The sequence below is a fragment of the Azolla caroliniana genome, unplaced genomic scaffold (genome assembly GCF_043228905.1).
Source record: "Azolla caroliniana isolate FFs.n. ecotype wild unplaced genomic scaffold, voAzoCaro1.0.p SCAF_15, whole genome shotgun sequence".
Taxonomy (NCBI): domain Eukaryota; kingdom Viridiplantae; phylum Streptophyta; class Polypodiopsida; order Salviniales; family Salviniaceae; genus Azolla; species Azolla caroliniana.
Genome location: NW_028230450.1, coordinates 5,130,101 through 5,148,674, shown reverse-complemented (window position 1 = coordinate 5,148,674; position 18,574 = coordinate 5,130,101). Strand labels below are relative to the sequence as shown.

Below are 18,574 nucleotides of genomic sequence, written 5' to 3'. Positions count from 1 at the left end.
CCATCTTATGTTTAGATCATCCAATGATTGATTCATTGATTTATAAATTCTCTTCCTTTTAACTATTTCGTGCAACTTTTCTCATAGACTTCCATCATTTGACTACAGGTAGATAGGCCCAGCTTGTGAGTGCATTAAAAAGCCGAACATAAAGAGCGCTAAAGGCCGAAAGATACATCACGACAAAGTGATCTCGGGGAGAAACACTCATTTACTAATCGATTGAGATTCAATAACGACCACCACCACAACGAAAAGTGATGAGAAGAGAATTAAAGATGGAGAAAGTTGTGGGCGAGCAATGAAATGGATAAGAACCCTCCGCATAGAAATCGGAACGTCATTGACACCTCGATGAAAGTGCAAGTTGATAAGCAATTGACTAGGTGTTTAGAGTGGAGCCAAGGTTGGGGATGAGCAAGTCACTACTGGCACCACCACACTTAAGTTTAACCATTAATTTGGTGAACAAGACGTCCCACATCCATTTGAAGGTTTTGCTTGATTGAGTGCCATATGGCTGCGGCAATGGAAAGGTCAAGGTCAAGAGTCAAGACCGTGTGGGTCCTGGTCAAATGTCAACTGACCACGTGACATGGACGGCAGGGCATTTAATGCGCTGAACTCTTTCTTGGCTGGCCACTGGCAGGATGGGCAATTGACCAACACACATCCACTTAAATATCCTATAGCCATAGCCATAGCCATAGCTCAGGACCTCAATCTCCTGCTTCTTCTTCATCTTCTTCTTCTTGAATGAGAGAAGCTTGATCTTTTGTTGCTGCAGCTGCCATGGATAACTCAGGCTTCATCACTTCTCTCAGCACTTCTTTTCTCATCTTCCTCGCACTCCTCGCCCTCCATGCCCTGCTCTCCCGCAGCCCTGCCAATGGTCCCATCTACTACCCTCGGAAGAAAGCCAAGAAGATCTCTCCTCCTTACAATTCTGGCATCTTCTCATGGCTACACGAAGCTTGGTCTATTACTGAGGAAGACATCATCAAGCAGGCCGGCTTGGATGCTGCCATTTACATGAAGTTCCTTGCATCTGGTACCTAATTTAAATCTAAAAATCTATGTCAATTTCTTGAAATCCCTGAGTGTTTCAATCGTATTAAGCCAGCCTGTGTTTTCCACCCGTGCAATCTAATGGCCTTCGATATACTGCGAGCATTCTTATGTTATTCCTGGATTTAGAGTCGCATTCTGGCTCGATTCATTCCATTAACTTCTTATTCTTTTTTCTATGATTGTGATTGCTTTCAGCCTTCTTCATTTGCCTGTACACGGCAGTCTTCTGCGTGCCCGTGCTGCTTCCTGTTTCCATAACCGATCGGAATTTCGAGCTTCAGAAACAGAAAAATTCGACGGTTGGGTCCACTGATTTCGACAAGGTCGCCATGGGGAATGTGCAGGTAATGATATATATATATATATATACGTAACAAGGACTCTACAGAAAGAGAAACGGAATGGAAATAATTTTATGAAAGGACCGCTGGATTGAAACTGTTGGTTTTTGACTGATACAGGATAGGAGTTTACGTCTGTGGGCCTACGTAATTGGAGCTTACTGGCTCACCATAGCCACTCTGCATAGACTCTGGAAAACCTACAAGCATGTTGTGACCTTAAGAATTAACGACAAATCTGACATTCAGACAGCAAAACCAGAGGAATATGCTGTTCTGGTGAGGGATATCCCTGCCCCTACCAAGGGCACCATAGCTGAAGAGGTGGACAAATACTTCAGAGATCTGCATCCAGGAACATATCAGGCCTCCATCGTTGTCACATATGGATCCAAGGTATGTATTATCTATTAGGAAGTCATAATCTCCCCCTGTTCTTCCTTTCTGAGAAGAAACCATTAGGTTTTTTCTCTGTATTAGAGTCTAGTAATAAACATGGCTTTTCAAAAGACACCGTTAGGGTTTAGGGTTGTTGTGTGGGTAAGCGTTTTACAAAGAAACCATTAGCCACTATCTTTGGCGATGCTCCATGAAAAAGTATGTCTTGTGTGTACCATTTCAGGCTTTTATGTTCTGGAAAATGGGACAGAGTGCTAAGAAAACACTTGCTCATCTGGAGGCAACCTTTGTGGACAAGAAGACCAGACCTAAACATAGGACTGGATTTCTAGGTCTTTTTGGACCTCAAGTAGACTCCATTGATTACTACAGAGCACAACAGCAGAAGAATGAAGAAGATCTTGAGGAGGAACGAAGATCTAATGCAAGCTCCAAGACTCAGAAAGCCGCTGCGATCGTCATTTTTAATAGCAGAGCAGCTGCCACTACTGCATCTCAGGTACAAACATATTCTTACTCAAGAATTAACTCATGCTTTGTGCATCTTAATGCATGTTCTGCCATCAACTGGTCTTTTAAAATTCAACCAGTAGTCTGATTTAATGTTCTAGTGTAACCTGGTCTTTATTTATTGTTGCAGGTTAGGCATAGCCTTTATGCAAACCAATGGATTACCTCTGTGGCCCCTGAGCCGAGAGAAGTGATTTGGACAAACCTGGCGATACCATTTGAACAAAGGCTCCTTCGACAAACGGGAGTCTATTTCACGGTCTCGCTCACAATCTTCTTCTACATGATCCCCATAACATTCGTGTCGGCCATTATCTCCCTCGATAACTTGAAGCTGAAGCTACCATTCCTAGCTCCTCTGGTGGATATCCCATCAGTCAATGCAGTACTCCAAGCATTTTTACCTCAGATTGTTCTGGTTGTCTTCATTTACATCCTTCCATTCGTGCTCTCGAGGATCTCAGAAATGGAGGGGATTCTTTCGAAAAGCCAGCGTGATAGGGCATCTGCCGGCAAATTCTTCTACTTCAATGTTCTTAATGTCTTCTTGGGTGTGACTTTAGCAGGAAGCCTGTTCAGCTCCCTCAAAAGTATCCTCAATCGTCCGAAAACCGTAGTCGCACTGCTAAGTGAATCCCTCCCTGGGCAAGCCAATTTCTTCATCTCATTTGTGGCCCTCACGTAAGTCTCTAATCTCTCTCCTCTAATGTCATTTATGTGTCTGTTTCTTTTCCATGTCTAAAGCAAAATGGTTTGGTTTGTGGGTATGCACTAAAGTCTAAAGCCTAAATTGAATCCTAAACCATTTTCTTTGCTATGGAAAACAATGATCAACTATGTCCAAACTGAAATCCGTGCGTGCAGACGTGAGAGCGGATAGAAATCGCAATTCAACCATATGTGTGTGTAGAATATATGAGGAGGGGGAGATAAGAACACATCATGAGCAAAAACAAGAATTAACAAATTGAAAGGCTAATGCGGGGCGGTAATATACTCAGATGATATCTAATGGCTTATTCACAATGTGCAGGTTCTTTGTGGGTTATGGCATGACATTCTCGAGGCTAGTCCCGTTCATCAGATTTCATTTGAAGAAGAGGTGTGGGTGGATTAGGTCGAATGCTGAAATCAAGAAAGCCTTGCGTCCAAAGGCTTTCAAATACGGAACTAGCATCCCAACAGATATGCTCATCCTGACAATCACGTTTTGCTATGCAGTCATCGCACCACTGATTTTAGTATTTTCCATCCTCTACTTCGGGCTGGGTTGGCTGTTCATGCGGAATCAGGTAAGGCCAATCCGGGGGAGTCATCGGATAGAATTAAATAAGAATGCCATGAATATATTAATCCTGGGTTGCATGCTAAATGCTACATGTGCATCTAATTTGGGGATGTATACCATATGTATCTACTGGTTTGTATACTTGTACTATACATCTAATTAGATGTTTATATGAATCCATATGGATGCAGCAAGTATGTTTAGATTAAGTCAGAAGATTACATACGTGTAGTATACATCTAATTTGATGTTTAGATTAATGGATATGGATGCGGCAAGTATGTTTACAGTAAGTCAGAGCATTACATGCTCTCTGACAATGAGGAGGCTATAAGACATTCTAATTTGTCAGGAAATGATAATGCCCCTTTGGGGGATAGGAAATATGAAGCATTGCTTAGTACTTAAGCCCTTCTTTGTGTCTAATATTATTGACTACTTCTCTGTAGGCATTGAATGTGATGGTGCCAAAGTACGAGAGCGGAGGTAAGATGTGGCCTCACATCCATTCCCGGATAGTAGCGTCTCTCCTCTTATCCCAACTCACGATGCTGGGCTATTTCGGACTCAAGCAGTTCGTGTATGTGCCATTACTGATGCCGCCTATCGTGGCGACTCTCATTTTCGCATACATATGTAGAGAGTTCTTCTACCCATCTTTCCAAGTGTCTCCTCTCTATGCTACTTATGGGGAGCAAATTAATCCTTCTTCTATCGACTCGATAGTTAAAGCTTATACCCCAGCCTACCTCACCCCCAAGCGTCGGAAACATGATCTTGAGGACGTTCTGAGTGATGTTGAGGATGCTCAGAGTGATTTAAATGATATGGATGAAGGGCCAGAGTAGTTGCTGGCAGAAACCCATTTGCATTAGTGTTGATGAAGATTCTCATCACTTTTTTGGCTTGTATTATATGTATATATGTAAGGTGCTTCTTTTCCAATTCACAGCCCTTGGTAGTGTAACGGTCACCTTCCAATTCACCTTTCTGTTGTTGTATCATACATACCTATAGCTTGCTTGTTACTCAATTCTCTTGTTGTATCCTTGATTCCGTTCATGAGTCGAGGATTGACGGCTTCAATGCCTTTGATCATCATAAGCCTCCGAAGATCTCTTTTGATTCATTACCCAATTGAAGTTTTCGAAAACAGAGCAGAGTTTTCTAAAACAAAGCCTATGCATCACTTCAATAAAAAGAAGTGAACCATGAGCCTTAGATTGATGGTATCATTGCCTTGGTCATCATAAGCCTCCCAAGATCTCCCTTGTGATTCATTATCCCATTCAAGTTTTCAAAAAACAGAGCAAAGTTTTCTAAAACAAAGCCAATGCATTGCTTCAAAAAGAATAAGGTGAACCTGACATGGCTCTGGTGTTTTTCTTATTACTTGCACTCTCCTTTTTCTTGTATCGGCACTTCGAAACTTCTTCTTCCATGGATCCAATCTTTACCTTATATGATTATATCGAACACTTAATCTCTTGGGGAAGCCCAAGACAATACCACTATTCCACATGGAAGCTAATACATCTTTTCCCCACTTGTGTTTTAAAATATAAGATCATAATGAAACCAAACTAATCTCGACAGCAATTTAGCAAGAAACTCCAGAATGAAACACTAACAAACAAATGACCAAAGAGACACGAGATTTACGTGAAAAACCCCGATGTGAGGAAAAACCACGGGACCGTTCACAACGGCACCAAAACGCCACTAATAAATAATAATCCAGTGGTTACAAAAGGTTTTCATCTCTAGTACAAAACTAGTGGCTTTACAATCTTCAAGGTAAGTTCTTGGATCAACAAATCTCTACAAATCATCATATATAGTCGCAAATTTCACAAATTCATAAATTTTGATCAGAGCAAAATCTATGAAGATAGAGAAATCAAAACAATAATCCAGCCGTTGGATTTGAAGAAGATAGTATCAGGAACAACTTTGGCGACAATAGGAGGTCACTTGGTCATCGATCAGGGCAAGAATAATAGCTGCCTACTCTACTTCTATCTTCTATCTCTCTCTTTTCTTTCTTGCTCGATGTTCTTTTTAGTATATCTCGAAAAAAACAAAAATAGTAATAAGAAGGGTGTTTTAGAACCGATAAGTAGAAACTTTATGTGGGCCCTTTTCGTAGATAAAGTTGAACCCATTACAATATACATATCCACACACTATTGTGGAAAGCATAGACCCAATTAAATATTTGGACCTCTTCCTCCATGTGAGAGGGAACAACCTAGCATAATCCTCATGCATTAGTTATCTTAGGGTTTCCTTGGCTTTACTTCTTCTTCTTCTTCTTCTTCTTCTTCTTTTTACAAATAAGAATATACTTCATTAGTTAAAATGACATACAATACACAACTTTAGTCATTATCTGCTTCCACATAGGCTACCTCACTTATTTATCTTACACTCAATAGCCCACATGTTGTTCTCCATGTTTCTCATGTCATTCATGCCCCTCTATCATCTAATGGGAAGGGGGAACAACCATCTCGGTACTATGTACTGCCACCGTATATCCACTCCAATTTTTGCAACCATCGGTGTAGTACACCATCGTTTTCTAAAATTCAGCCTCATTAATTCTGAAGCATCATTTGTTCCATCAATCCACTCATATTGGGCCTCCTTGGCTTTACTTGTTAAGCACAAACTTTGACAGAACTTGCAATTTTGATGTCTTTTGTGTTTACTAGTTCAAGAACATTTTATTCTTAACTCCTAACCATTTTTCAAGAGTATGCTATTAACGCTATCCCCAATGCCAATCAACTTTAGTTTCCTCAAACTTATTCAAACCATTCCTATATTCTATAATTGCGCCAATAACATTTTTTTTATCGTTCTTACATCGGACATTATCGAATGCCTCTTGTTAGCTGGTCGGCTAGCCAAGTCTATAAGTCGTCAAGCTAGTCGTAGTCATAGTCGTAGAGGACTAATGGGAAAAGAAATAGTCGAAATAATATTATTGCCAAGTAAAAATTAGGACAGTTAGTGTAACCGTAGGATTTTTGCTGAATAGGCAGTTGTACAATTCTTGAAAGGACTTTCAGGCCACCTTTAAGAAGGGGCCGAGAGCATCGTAACATGATTGATTTGTATAATTTGCTATAGTTTTGAATATAATTTTGTTAGTTAGAGTATATTCTGTGTTTCTATTCAGAATTCTCTTACTCAGAATACCTATAGTTAATAGTCGATCATATAGTATATAGTAATTCATTATTTGTGTTATGGCTAGTTGTGTTTAGATAACCATAGAGCAAATTCGACGACTCCAATCTCCAACCACTATTCTGTTGATAGAATTGTTGGCAAATATAAGGAAAAGAATAAAATTGTAAAATAATTAAAATAAACAGTTATGACTCTTGATACGAAGAGTCACATGTATCCTATATGAAAACATCACACTCTCTAATTGAGGAGAGAAGAGAAACAGGAAATCTAAAATTCAGAATTCATCCTTCTTTCTTTCTCTATCTCCCTGTCTCTGTTTCTCTAGATGGTATCAGAGCAAGGTTCCATATGGAATTATAGAGAAACAGAGAACAAAATCAACAAATCACTCAAGATTTCTTCCCCTTCTCAAAGACCTCGTAGAGAAACAGCAAACAGAGTCAACAAAATGCTTTGTGGACCACAATTCTTGTACATTCCTTGTTCTGAATTTTTTATTCAACCATGGCTCAGGAAACTCCTTCATCATCCCAAAACCTCTTGTATAGAAAAACAACAATTACCAAATTGAATTTTTTAAATACCTGTACATTCCTAGTTCTGAATTTTTTATTCAACCATGGCTGAGGCAACTCCTTCATCATCCCAAAACCTCTTGTATAGAAAAACAACAATTACCAAATTGAATAGCACCAACTATAGAGTCTGGAGTAGCAAAATGACCCTCATATTCAAACAACTAAAATTATGGGCAGTTGTTGAGGGCAGAGAGACACAACCCACAACGTCAGACCCGAACTACGCTGCATGGGAAGAAAAAGATCTGGCAGCAAAGTTAGAAATTAAGTCGAATCTAGAGGACCAACAAGCTGACGCGGTCATAAATTGTTGCACTGCAAACGCCATGTGGATCGACTTGAAAAACGAATTTGAACCAACTACAGACGGAAATCAGGTCATGACTCTAAACTCATTAGTAATTTTAAAGATGCAAGAAGAAGAGGATATGTGTGCATTTATAAACTCATGGAAACGCAAACTAGATGATTGTCTTACGTCTAGAGTTGAATTAGAGTCAAAGTTGCAAAGACTTCTCCTATTAGGTGCATTGCCACCATCATGGAGCACTTTCGTCACCACCCAAAATTTTAACACAAACACAACTCTCATTGACCTCATAAATTGTATAAGACAAGAAGAGGCAATGAAAAAGGCACGCCGACCGGAACAAACACAACACACATTAGCAATGATAGCATACCATAACAAACAACCCTCTCAAAATCAAAGAACAGAATACAAGCCCACATATTACCCAGAAAATTTTAGATCACAAACTGGAGGCCTTAGGTTCTCACAAATTTTATCCACCATCTGCAAGAAACTTGGACATACAAACAATCAATGTAGGTTTAGACAAACCAGAATTAAACAACCATATCAAAGATCTAGATCTCGAGTAGAAGCCCACTTAGCTGAAGAAATTTCAGAAGATGAATCATACCCAACTGAAACAAATAATGAAAAAATTGACGATGGTTATGACGATCTTATGCAAGCATTCCTTGTCGAAGCTTTAACAGCAGGAATCGATACAAAACAGAAATCTGACAATACCTGGTATTTCAATACCGGTGCCACCCATCACATGACAAATAATAGAAAATCCATAAAACATTATAACACCTTATCATCACCAATCCCCGTCGTGTTTGGTAATAATGGTAGGCTAAATGCTTTAGGAAAAGGAGACGTAAACCTCTTCCTGGAAAACAACGAAGTTCTTATAGTAGACAATGTATATTTTGTTCCTGGAATCACAAAAAACCTACTATCCGTCTGTCAAGCAACCAAAAATGGCACCTCCATAAAGTTCGAAGAAACATATGCACAAATTAAGCATAAAACCCCGAATGGACAGATAACTAAATACATTTGTAAATGTTACGGGCATGACCATATAATATCCCGTGGTGAGATTTTACCGTAGTATTCTATACACATGGATAAGTGTAAGGGTTAAACGAGAGTGTAAAGAAGGGGAGGATTACTTTTAATCCTCGGGATTGAGACAACCCATTAGGCCAAGTGTGAACTTGCCTTGGGGCCTTGGGTATCGCTATAAATAAGAGGCCTAGCTACCCTCATTTCATCATCTAGTTGACTACGTTGAGACTCTGTCTTGTGGTGGGTCAACTCTTGTAGCGAGCGCACCAGCACCAATTACGACTCGATGCCACGGCGGTGGTATGGGACGCCGATCGAGGCTCGAGTCTGTCTCAATCCCTTCGCTCGGGGGTGGTTGGGTGGATCGCCACCCTTCTTTCTCTCTCTCCTTTCTATCTAGATCTATATTCTATCCTTATCTAATGCTTACATTAGTACATGTCTCTAATAGTTGGTATCAGAGCTCATTTTCTAATGTTTCTTTTGTTGTCTTTTGTTGTCTTGATTGATGACGATCGATCTACGTGCGGTCGGCCTTTATGCAGACAAGGATCAACAAAGGAACATTGGTAATCTTTCTTGGTTTTTTTTGTCTATTTTTTCTTCTCCCATCGAATCATGTGTATGGTGAATATGTAGATTTTTTTCATTAATTCAATGATGTTGTAGTGTTAATTCATTGGTTGTATAAAACGTTTACATATGTGTATGAGGTCAATGCCTCATTTGACGTATATTGAATATGTGATGACTGTCGTATGCGCACGAGGTTAATACCTCAATTGTGTATTACATTCACAAACACATGTTACGTTTGCGTATGAGGTCAATACCTCGATTTGTTGTAAAAGATATGCGTTTGGTCTCGTATGCGTAAGAGGTCAATACCTCAATTGCGTATTACGATTAACCCTTATTTTTGGATGTCTCGTGTGCTTAGAGGTATATGCCTCGATTACGTGTCTCGATTTCATCATATGTTAGCTATTTAATGTTACGATTTTTTTTAATATACACATATGTGGTCACATGTATACGTATTTGATCGTATATATGTGATAAATAAATATATGTGTATATTTGATATTACGTGATCTTTATATCGAATGTTTTCCTTTTCGGGGAAAGGATCTTGGTGGCCATCCTCACATTTTTGTGAGACCATCCCTTTTTTCAACAATTTCTCATTGTTGAAATCCCCGTTGGTGACTTCGATATTTCGTTACGTAAAGAAACGCCTATAGCCATAATGATGTTGAGTACGTAGGGCTTGACCCACTTCATGTGAGGTCGCTCCTATGACACACGTATCCAACATCCCTCCCTCATTACATGGATGCAATGCCACCATGAGATCATTCTTACGAGATGCATTCGTAATGACGTGACCATGTGATGCGCCACGTGGGCCTACTACGAAAAGAGGGCTCATTTGGCTTGACCATTAGGTTGCACTTTGGCGTATGCCATCGTAATTACGAGACTTGAGGTTAGGTAACGTACCAACATATTTTGTAGTAAACGAGGGGGAAATAAAGACTCTTGAAATATATGTTTCTTTTAAAAAAACATATATGGGCAAATGCCTTGCATATCTCTTATACGCATGAAACATTAAACATTCAAAGAAGAGCAATCTACTGGGTTGGCTCAGTGTTTAATGCATTTGTTCTCGGGATCTCGAGTTCAAATATGACCAAGACCATACAACATCGTTGATACATATGACTATAACACATGTTTAGACTTAAGGTCTAAGTGCACTTCGGGGTCCTCGTAATATGACGTAAAGATCCGAAACCACATATGTGGGCACAGAAACATAGTTTATTGTTAACATTTTTTTCGTGGATAAACTATTCATGACACGAACATACATGGTTGAGCCTCGGGGAGCCGCCATGAAAAAATCACTATAGAGACCAGGGAAAGACATTAAATTGTCACCCCCATGGGTTTTAAAACACCTTTGTGTTACCATAGTAACCTGATCTTGAACCTCATCTCATACGTCTAGAGGGGTATTGACGTGAGATAATGATATCGATTAATGTTCGCCCATGATATGTTTACATCACGACATGATGTTATGACTATCTCTCTGACCTTATCCTATTTCTTTTCAGAAATAATCATTTAATGGCTCAAAATAACGACCCGATGGCATCCGCTCAAGTGGAAGGAACTCAAGGGAATCCTCCTGGACAAATGTCCATTGAGATGTATTTTTCGCAAATAAGCCAATACCTTAGTTTCACCGCTCAACAGATGACCGAACTTCGGCAATCTCAAAGTGGTCTCGAGGCACGTGGCATTAGTTTACAACGTGACACTAATAGACCTGATGAGCGGGAAGGTGAACCATCATTTGTCGTTAAGCCATTTACGGGAGACAAAAAGGAAAGAACCGAAGAAGCAATCTGCACGTGGCTGGGCCGATGGGAGTCGCATTTTGAGCTCTATCCCATGTTAGATAGTACGAAGATAGCATATGTCAGCTGAGAACTAGGGGGTAAGGCCGCCGCCTGGTGGCGTGGGCTTCGTACTTTGGGGAAATTGCTCGATACCTGGACAGATTTTGTCACAGTTTTCAAGGGCCAATTTCTGCAACCTCCCTCTTGAACCGAGGTAGCTCAAGCTTTAATGAACCTCTCTAGCAAGAAGTTTTCCTCGCTAGAAGACTATGTCCACCATGTTAGAACCCAAATCCAAAAATCGGGTCTAGAAGGGGACAATTGGTTAATAGCTTGTTTTGTCAATGGCATCCCCAATTCGGACTATCATTGGATAGTGCACGATAAGGATCCAAAATCCTTCGAAGAGGCGGTTGAAATAGTTCTTCGCTATCAACGCACTTCGAAGAAGGACCACAACAAACCCAACGAAGCGCCCGGGACTAAGCAATCGCAATTCGCTGGGAAACGCAAGACCCCCAATGAATTCATGGATCGCAATTGTAAGCGACAACATCCTTTTTGCGTATTCTTCAAAAAGAAGGGTCATACAAAAGAGCAATGTCGAAAGCTCTAACGGAAAGAGCATGACAACAAAGCTAAAGTTGCAGACCATAAAGGTCAGATTCCTAATGTCCTTCAGGTCTATACACATCATTTAAGTAATTGTCAATGTTCTTTCCCTCACTATGTATTGGGTCTCAATGATTTACTACGTGCAAACGAGTATATCAATGGATCTCCCATACAATTTTTATTTGATTCGGGAAGCTCACACAACTTTGTCAATGATCATTTGGTTCAGATATGGGGAATCCAACCCACCGTAAGTGATCACACCTACACGGTGCACTTGGCTGATGGAAGAGTACAATACATCAACGCGACGATTCATTCATTAGGAATTTCTATTGATACTTATATAGAGGAAGTGGACTTCCATGTAATGAATCTTTGTACCACCGATGTAATACGGGGTTATCCTTGGTTTTATAATAAAAACTCTTCTTTATTTATTGATTGGGTTCATCATTCAATAACATTTGTACTGAACGATTGTACTCATTTTATTCAATGTGTAAAAAAACAATCCCTCTCGATTGTTTCCTCTCCATCAATATCCGAGTTGTCTTGTTCTACTCTATTTTATTGTGTACTTGATCCGGACATTCGCGTTTACAATATCGATAATGTCTTTGTTCAATTAACATATTTTGAACAACAACAACTTGATGAAATCTTAAATGATTTTCGTGATGTTTTTCTGAGTGAACTACCAGATGGGTTACCTCCTAAACGTAATATAAACCATCGTATAGATATTGTACCTGGCGTTGCACCAATAAGTGTACCTCCTTATCCCTTAAGTCGATTTGAAGAGGATGAGGTAGCTAAGCAACTCAAGGACTATTTACGAATGGGTTATATACGTTATAGTAAATCTCGATCGGGTGCACTAGTTCTCTTGGTTAAAAAGAAAGAGGGCACATGGCGTATGTGTATTAATTACCGACGCTTGAATAAAGTGACGATCAAGAATTCGTATCCATTGCCCCGGGCTGACAATCTAATTGACCGTCTCCAAGGAGCTCGGTATTTTACGAAACTTGATCTCCGTACTAGCAACCATCAAATTCGTATAAGTGAGGACGATGTTCCTAAAACGGCATTTCGTGCATGCTATGGCCATTATGAGTTTTTGGTTATGCCTTTTGGTTTGACCAATGCTCCGGCTACATTTCAACAAGAAATGAATGACATTTTTTGAGAACATCTTAGAAAATTTGTCGTTATTTTCTTGGATGATATTTTATTTTATAGCTGTACATTACAAGAACATGCCAAACATGTCCGCTTTGTTTTACAAACATTGCGTGACAAACAGTTTTATGCGAAGATCTCAAAATGGGAGTTCTTCAAGAAATCAATTACTTATCTTGGACATCTCATAACCGAACGAGGACTTGAAATTGATCCTTCTCGCATCGAGAAAATCAAGCTTTGGCCCACTCTTCGGAACATTCGAGAAGTTCGATTATTCCTTGGTTTTGTAGGGTTTTTGTGAGAATCCCTTGGTAATTACTCCCAATTGACAACGTCGTTTACTGATCTTCTAAAAGGTCAAACGCGTAAGTCTACAAAACCTATTGTCTGGAATGCTACACTAGACCTCACCTTTAAGGAACTCAAGGACCTGGTGTGCAAGGCTCCTTCACTTCTTTTACCTGATCCTTCAAAACCTTTTGAGGTTGAAACCGATGCAAGCGATTATGCTATAGGTGTTGTCTTATATCAAGATGGTAAACCAATAGCATTTGAGAGTAAGAAACTTGATTCTGCTCAATGTCGGTATACCGTTCAAGAAAAGGAATTATTTGCAGTTATACATGCACTCAAAACATGGCGCCATTATCTTTATGGAAATCACTTTGTGGTAAACTACAGACCACGAGTCCTTGAAATATTTTTGTGACCAACAAGACCTGAAAGGTCGTAAGGCATGATGGGTTGATCGCATCCAGGACTTTGATTTTTCCATACGATATCGTGAAGGTTCCATGAACACTGTCGCTGATGCACTAAGTTGCATCCGTGAAGTTAACATGCTTAGCTTCACTGAAATATCATCAGATCTTTATGATCACCTTCGAGGAAAGTATCCTGATGACAGTTATTTTGCGAAATACTGGGCAAGAGTTGAGTCTGGAATAGACACCACCACATCCTCGAAGGAATACTTCCACATTGCTAACGGTCTGCTCTACTGTAATGGGAAGGTTTGTGTTCTAGATTTGCCTGAGGTAAAAAAGAGAATTCTTTTTTAATGCCATGATGCACGTTCAGCAGGGCACCCTGTAATACATCGCACAGTCGTTCTCATCTCCACTCAATTCTATTGCCCTAAGATGCGTCCTGACATACATACTTATATGACTAAATATCACCAATGTCAGGTTAACAAAGCCGAGCGACTTAAAGCCGCAGGACTTTTACATCCCTTGGACATTCCCAATAATAAGTGAGAAAGTATATCCATGGATTTTATTGTTAGCATTCCTCGCACCCAAAAAGGGCCTGATGCCATCTGGGTTGTGGTTGACAGACTAACTAAAATGGTCAGATTTATTGCTACTAAACCCATGGTAACAGCTCCTGAATTGGCTTACCGATTCATTGACGAGTTATTTCGTTTTTATGGGTTATCGATGGATATCGTGAGTGATCAAGATCCAAAGTTTACTAGTGACTTTTGGACACAAGTCTTTAAGAAATTAGAAACAATGTTGAGCATGAGCTCCATGGATCATCCTCAATCCAATGGACAGATAGAACGAGTAAATCAAATTATTGAGGACATGCTTCGAGAATACGTTAGTGCAAAACCAACTAAATGGGAACGTTATCTCCCAATTTTGGAGTTTTCTTATAACAACTCCAAGCATAGGTCGACGGGATATAGTCCTTTTATGTTGATGTATGGTTTTAAGCCATGAGCCCCCCGATTGATATTAATATACATCATGATGAGTTGCGAAGTACGCAAAACTTTCTTCGGTATATGCAAGATATGTTGCATATTGCACGAGATAATATAAAAACAGCTCAAGATAGAGTGCGTTTTTATGCCGATCATCATAGGCAACCTCGTGTATTCAACCCTGGATAGAAGATATTTTTACGTGTACCTCACAATTCTAAGACATTGTCTAAGAGTAAGTGCGCTAAGTTAGCCCCACATTTTTGTGAACCTTTTATGGTCCTCAAACACATTGGGTCATCAGCCTATCGTCTCGCTCTTCCCGATGGTGTTGGAATTCATCCAGTCTTTCATGTGAGTTATCTAAAAGAACTTCTAGGTTCTGGCGACAATACAATTACAACTGAAACTCTGGTTACTTCTGAAGAATTATCTTTTGAACCACATGTACCAAAAAGAATTCTCGATGTTAAAACAAAAAAATTACGTACTAAAGAAATCCGAGAATTTAAAATCAAATGGATGGATAAATCAATAAAAGATGCCACATGGGAACGCGAAAATACTCTCGGAACTAACTTCCCTAACTTTATCGTAGTATGTTACGGGCATGACCATATAATATCCCGTGGTGAGAATTTACCGTAGTATTCTATACACGTGGATAAGTGTGAGGGTTAACGAGAGTGAAAAGAAGGGGAGGATTACTTTTAATCCTCGGGATTGAGACAACCCATTAGGCCAAGTGTGAACTTGCCTGGGGGCCTTGGGTATCGCTATAAATAAGAGGCCTAACTACCCTCATTTCATCATCTGGTTGACTACGTCGAGACTCTGTCTTGTGGTGGGTCAACTCTTGTAGCGAGTGCTCCAGCACCAGGTACGACTCGACGCCACGACGGTGGTATGGGACGCCGATCGAGGGTGGATCAGGTGGATCGGCACCCTTCTTTCTCTCTCTCCTGTCTATCTAGATCTATATTCTATCCTTATCTAATGCTTACATTAGTACATGTCTCTAATAGTAAACATCTAGACGACGGACTCTATCGCATCCCATGCACACCCATAGCCATCACATTAGAAGCACACTATACATCAACAAATGAACAATCTACTTTAACGAATGTGTGGCACCATCGACTCGCACACACTCGTCTACAAGTCATAAAAATTATGAAATTTCATAATATGGCATTAGGCCTTCCAAAAGCCCACCTCACAAACTTGAAAATTTGTGAAGGGTGCATTCTTGGAAAAATGCCCCAACATCCTTTTCCAAGCCAACAAACCACAAGTAGTCAACCCCTACAACTTTTCCACAATGATCTCTACGGCCCTTTTCCTACAAAATCAATTCGTGGATTAGTATACTTCATAAGCTTTATCGACGACTATAGTAAATTCACCATTATTACTTTCTTAAAAACAAAAAATCAAGCTCTATCTGCATTCAAAAATTACCTTCACCTCGCTGAAAATCTAACTAACCACAAACTAGAATACCACTCAAAGGAATTCATAAATTTCTGCAAATCACAAGTGATAGAGTGTATAAGATAATAGATAGTTATACACTATATGAGGGCTTGATCAAACCGATTAGATGGAGTTGAAAATCATAATATATTATATAGCTCTAGGTAATTATGATTAGAGAGTATAACTCAAGAAACTAAGAAAAAAGATAGAGAAAGCGAGCAAGAAATAAGAATATTCTGATATTCCAACATCAAGAGAATACAAAGGAGACAAACTCCACATTGAACTAAAACCAAAGACCTTCCTCTTCTAAGACACTTCCTCTTCCACAAAGACACTTCTTCCTAACACTCCTCATCCACTCTTTGGCCTTCACTCTTCGCCCCTTCTCACTCATATTACTTCTTCTTTATAACCTTCCTCTTCTTATCCACGTTCATGCTATTTTTAGAAGCTTTTTATCTCCCTATTTTTAGCTATGACACATCAACCTTCTAATCGTCATATCTCCCTCATCCGATATCCAAATTAAGCGATTTAAAAAGCTATAGAAAGCTCTTTTTACAAGCTTTCTAATCCATATTTAAACATGATATTTGGATAAACAACGAGGGAGTTATGACCATTCTATTTTTACTGTTTTTTATAGTCTGCGTTTTCTCTTTTTACTTTTCTCTTGGTCTCGTACTTTTACTTTTGACTTCTTCCCTAAGGTCTTAGTTCGTGTTCTTATCCTCAAAAGGTGAATTATCTATACTTTATATTCTCCTAATGTTCAATGGCTTAGATTCTAAAAACACTTTCACATTTAGCCCTCCCCCTTGTTAGAGGCTAAGCCATTTATGGCGAAGCACTTATTGGCAGTACTTAACAAACAAAAGCTCTCTCGCCAATCTCTTGGCTATAGACAATGAGAGAGATATAATAAAAAGAAAATAAAAAGATGTGAGTAAAACCCCCGCTAATCGGTAGGAAAAACCTCACATTCTCTACAAATAAAAAAAATAATCACTATTACCATCTTCCTTTTTGTTAATAGAGAGAAAGATGGGTCTACAATATGGACTATTAAGAAAATAATGTATGGGGAAACAAGTCCACTTCTTGCTCCCATCCATCCGTATCAACAATATCATTAGTAACTTGGGGAATATAAGTAGGTCCCCGAGTTACATACTTTTTAAGGCGCCATCCGTTCACTCGATAAGAATGAAGTGCTCCATCCACATCTTTCAATTGGTAACTTCCGTTGTCATACTTTTTGTGAACCACAAAGGGTCCTTCCCACTTATTATCAAGCTTTTGTCCTTGAATATAATCATATCTATTATCATACCTAAGAACCAATGATCCTTCTTCAATGTGGTTGCCCTTGTGTTTTTTGTCATATGCCTCCTTTCTCTTCATTGCTTGATTTAAGTAATGCTCCACAGCTTCTTCTCTTGAATATTGTAGTAGATGGTTGCTCGCTAAACGACTCATCACATCATTTCCTTTTGAGCGATGCGATGCCTCCATTAGTCTATTACTTTTGATCTCAAGTTCGATCGGAAGTAACGCTTCTTTTCCATAAACCAAATAAAAAGGAGTAAAACCTGTGGAGGATTTATAAGAAACTCTATAAGCCCAAAGAGTATCATCCAAATACCTATCCCATGTTCTTACTTTGTCTTGCACTAACTTTGTCAAATTCTTCACTATAAGCCCATTCACTTTCTCAACTGCACCATTTGCTTGAGGATAATAAGGCGTTGAATATCGATGCTTAATCTTCAACTTGCTTAATAGACAAGCTAACATTTCACTCCTAAAACCGGGTCCATGATCGGATACAATCTCCATGGGAACTCCAAATCTAGTACAAATATTCTTATACACAAATTGGGCTACATCTTTGGCTTTAATCGAGGAAGTTGCTATAGCTTCCACCCACTTTGTCATGTAGTCAATGGCCACCAAAATAAACTCTTTACCATGTTGAGTTTTCGGAAGAGGTCCTACTGCATCAATTCCCCATTTCTCGAATGGAGCAAACACCACAATGGGTTGTAAAGGTCCACTTTGTAGATGTCTTATTCCCGCTTTTTGACATGCATCACAAGATCTACACCAATCATGCACATCCCTATGGATAGTAGGCCATGTAAAACCAATTAGTAAAATCTTTCTTATCATTATATCATGGGCTAAATGCCCACCACAAACTTCTTCATGCAACTTAAAGAGTATCTTTATAATCTCGCTTTTGTTAGGAACTCTTCGTAAAACTCCATCTTTCCCTTTGTTGTACAAATCTTCACCCACCAAATGATATTGTGAAGCCTTTGCCACCAAACGCTTTCTTTGCAAAGCATTGAGGTTATTTGGAAACTCTCCTTTATTAAGAAAATTATGTACTTCC

At 39.4% G+C, this 18,574-nt stretch overlaps 1 protein-coding gene across 1 annotated transcript; it reads left to right on the top strand.

The window, feature by feature from the left end:
• Nucleotides 1-715: 715 nt before the first annotated feature.
• Nucleotides 716-4,930, top strand: LOC147854450 (CSC1-like protein ERD4). Its single transcript, XM_087331708.1, has 7 exons — nucleotides 716-1,051; nucleotides 1,267-1,415; nucleotides 1,533-1,808; nucleotides 2,035-2,310; nucleotides 2,452-3,002; nucleotides 3,355-3,613; nucleotides 4,059-4,930. The coding sequence occupies exons 1-7, from the start codon at nucleotides 793-795 to the stop codon at nucleotides 4,455-4,457; spliced, it is 2,169 nt and encodes a 722-aa protein (XP_087187834.1). The 5' UTR covers nucleotides 716-792; the 3' UTR covers nucleotides 4,458-4,930.
• The last annotated feature ends 13,644 nt before the right edge of the window (nucleotides 4,931-18,574 follow it).